At 22.2% G+C, this 2,357-nt stretch overlaps 1 protein-coding gene across 1 annotated transcript; it reads left to right on the top strand.

The window, feature by feature from the left end:
• Positions 1-457: 457 nt before the first annotated feature.
• On the top strand, positions 458-1,421 carry LOC111688215 (protein jagunal; the record flags this gene model as incomplete). The annotated part of the gene is made up of 2 exons (XM_046947987.1): positions 458-838; positions 905-1,421. Coding segments are annotated over 2 exons (513 nt in total), but the record flags the coding sequence as incomplete, so codon positions are not given.
• Positions 1,422-2,357: the final 936 nt, after the last annotated feature.

Genomic DNA, 2,357 nt, shown 5'->3' on the forward strand with positions numbered 1-2,357 from the left:
TCTATCTATCTATCTATCTATCTATCTATCTATCTATCTATCTATCTATCTATCTATCTATCTATCTATCTATCTATCTATCTATCTAATTATCTATCTATCTATCTAATTATCTATCTATCTATCTATCTATCTATCTATCTATCTATTGATCTATCTATCTATTGATAGATCTATTGATCTATCTATCTATTGATAGATCTATTGATCTATCTATCTATTGATAGATCTATTGATATATCTATCTATTGATCTATCTATCTATTGATCAATCGTTCCCTCTATCTTACAATCTTTTTGTCTATCTTACGATCTTTTCCTCCATCTATCTTTCCATATATATTTCCAAACCTTTTTCTATGAATATTTTAATCTATTATTAAATTTACATATTAATTTTAAAACTTAAATATAAAAATCCAAAAAAATATAAATATAAAAATCAATTCTTTAATCTCTTTACAGTTTGTTAAATAAATCACGACTGAAATACTGCATTTTCTTTCATGCACTGTTATTCTTTGTCATGTTAGCCAAGCTAACCTCTGACATTTTGGATCGTCTCGATATATTTGTACTGGAAATCGAAGAATTAGAAGTGCCCGCTCCGCTATGGTGGGAATACATATGGTTAGCTTCGCTATTAACCTCATTTTTGGGTCTCTCAGCCGCTAAAAGCAATAAAATACGTGATATGCAAAAATATATGATTGCATTAGGACTATTTGCTGTTATGCCTTTAATGTATTGTTTCATCTATTATTTTGCTGATGTTTGGGAGTACTTGACTTTGGATGATAAATCGGAATTGGAGGAAACTGGCATATTTTTGTGGAGGGTAAGTAGCAAATTTGTAAAACAGAAAAGAATTTTAATAATTTTTTTTATTTAATTTTCTTTCTAGGGTCTTCCTTATGGTCTATTATGGTATGCTTTCTGTTTTGTCGGTTTCCAAATACATGGTTTTACTTTGTATTTCTCCTATAATTTGGTTAAAGCCTGGAAGGCTCGCACTGCCGCTAGGAAATATCAATAAATTTATAACTAATTTTTATTTTTTGTTTAAATTTACTACTGAGTTTCTGTTTTTTTATTTTTTATATATAACAAGAAAAACTATATAAATGGACTTTTAAAATACTCTTGTTAAATATTGAAATATTAAATAAAAAAATAAATTTACTAAATAGTTATTATCATTATAAAAATGATAAGTACTTAAGAAATTTAATAAAACTACACCATTTCCTATAGTATTTTTGGTTGATTTGTAATGTAAAATTTTAATAAAATTGGTGTGTTTTAACAGATTTGGTTTTCTAACTTTAATGCAATAATATTGTTTAAAATTGTTTCGAATACTTTTTGATATAAATGTGTAATTATTTTAAATAAAAACTTTTTAATTCATTAAAAAAATATTTCTTTTGTTTTCTTTTATTTTAGTTTTTAAAATGTGAAGCAAGATTTAGTATTTCATAATGTTGTCTAAACAACTCGAAGGTATTATATCTAAATTGATTTTATAAACGAAATTTTTTATTCTCCTCAATTTTTCTATAAATTTTCTTTTCTCAATGGTGTAGTTTTTGCAACAAACGTATCACAAAGTTCCTCTTAAACAAAAAATAAAATGAAAATTCTTTATTTTAAAAAAGTCTGTGTGTGTATTTTCAGTAGATTTAATTATTAACAAAACTGTTAATGTTTTATAATTAAACAAAAGATTAAACTTGAATGACATTTAAAAATAATTGTTTAATAATTAAAACAAAAATAATATAATAATCATAATTAGCACCAAATGTTTTATAAAAATTATATAATTTCAAAAAGAAAAATATTCAAAAAATTTTAATATTATTTTTTAAAATTTTTTTATTTCTTTTAAATTTACAAAATGTTTGTAAAAAAAATTAATATAACATTTTTTTTTTTTGTTAATTTTTTGGACTTTTCATCTTAAATATTCAATATTTAATATTGTAATAAAAACCAACCGCCTTTAATATCAATTTAATTGTTTTAGTTTCAGTTTATAAAAATGCACCTGATAAGATAATTACTGTCTGTAAATCATGTTTTTAGAAAAAAAGATATTTTATTGTAAATTATTAAAACAAAAATTTAATAAATTTTAATTGCTCTGAGTGGTTTTCTTAGTAAAAAAAAATAAAAGAATTTTGTTTAATTATTTAGGAACAAGGTAATCAACATTTTTATAACTTTTATTTATTTATTTATTTATTTATTTATCTATTTATCTATCTATCTATCTATCTATCTATCTATCTATCTATCTATCTATCTATCTATCTATATATCTATCTATCTATCTATCTATCTATCTATCTATC

Source organism: Lucilia cuprina, chromosome 4 (genome assembly GCF_022045245.1).
Source record: "Lucilia cuprina isolate Lc7/37 chromosome 4, ASM2204524v1, whole genome shotgun sequence".
Taxonomy (NCBI): Eukaryota; Metazoa; Arthropoda; class Insecta; order Diptera; family Calliphoridae; genus Lucilia; species Lucilia cuprina.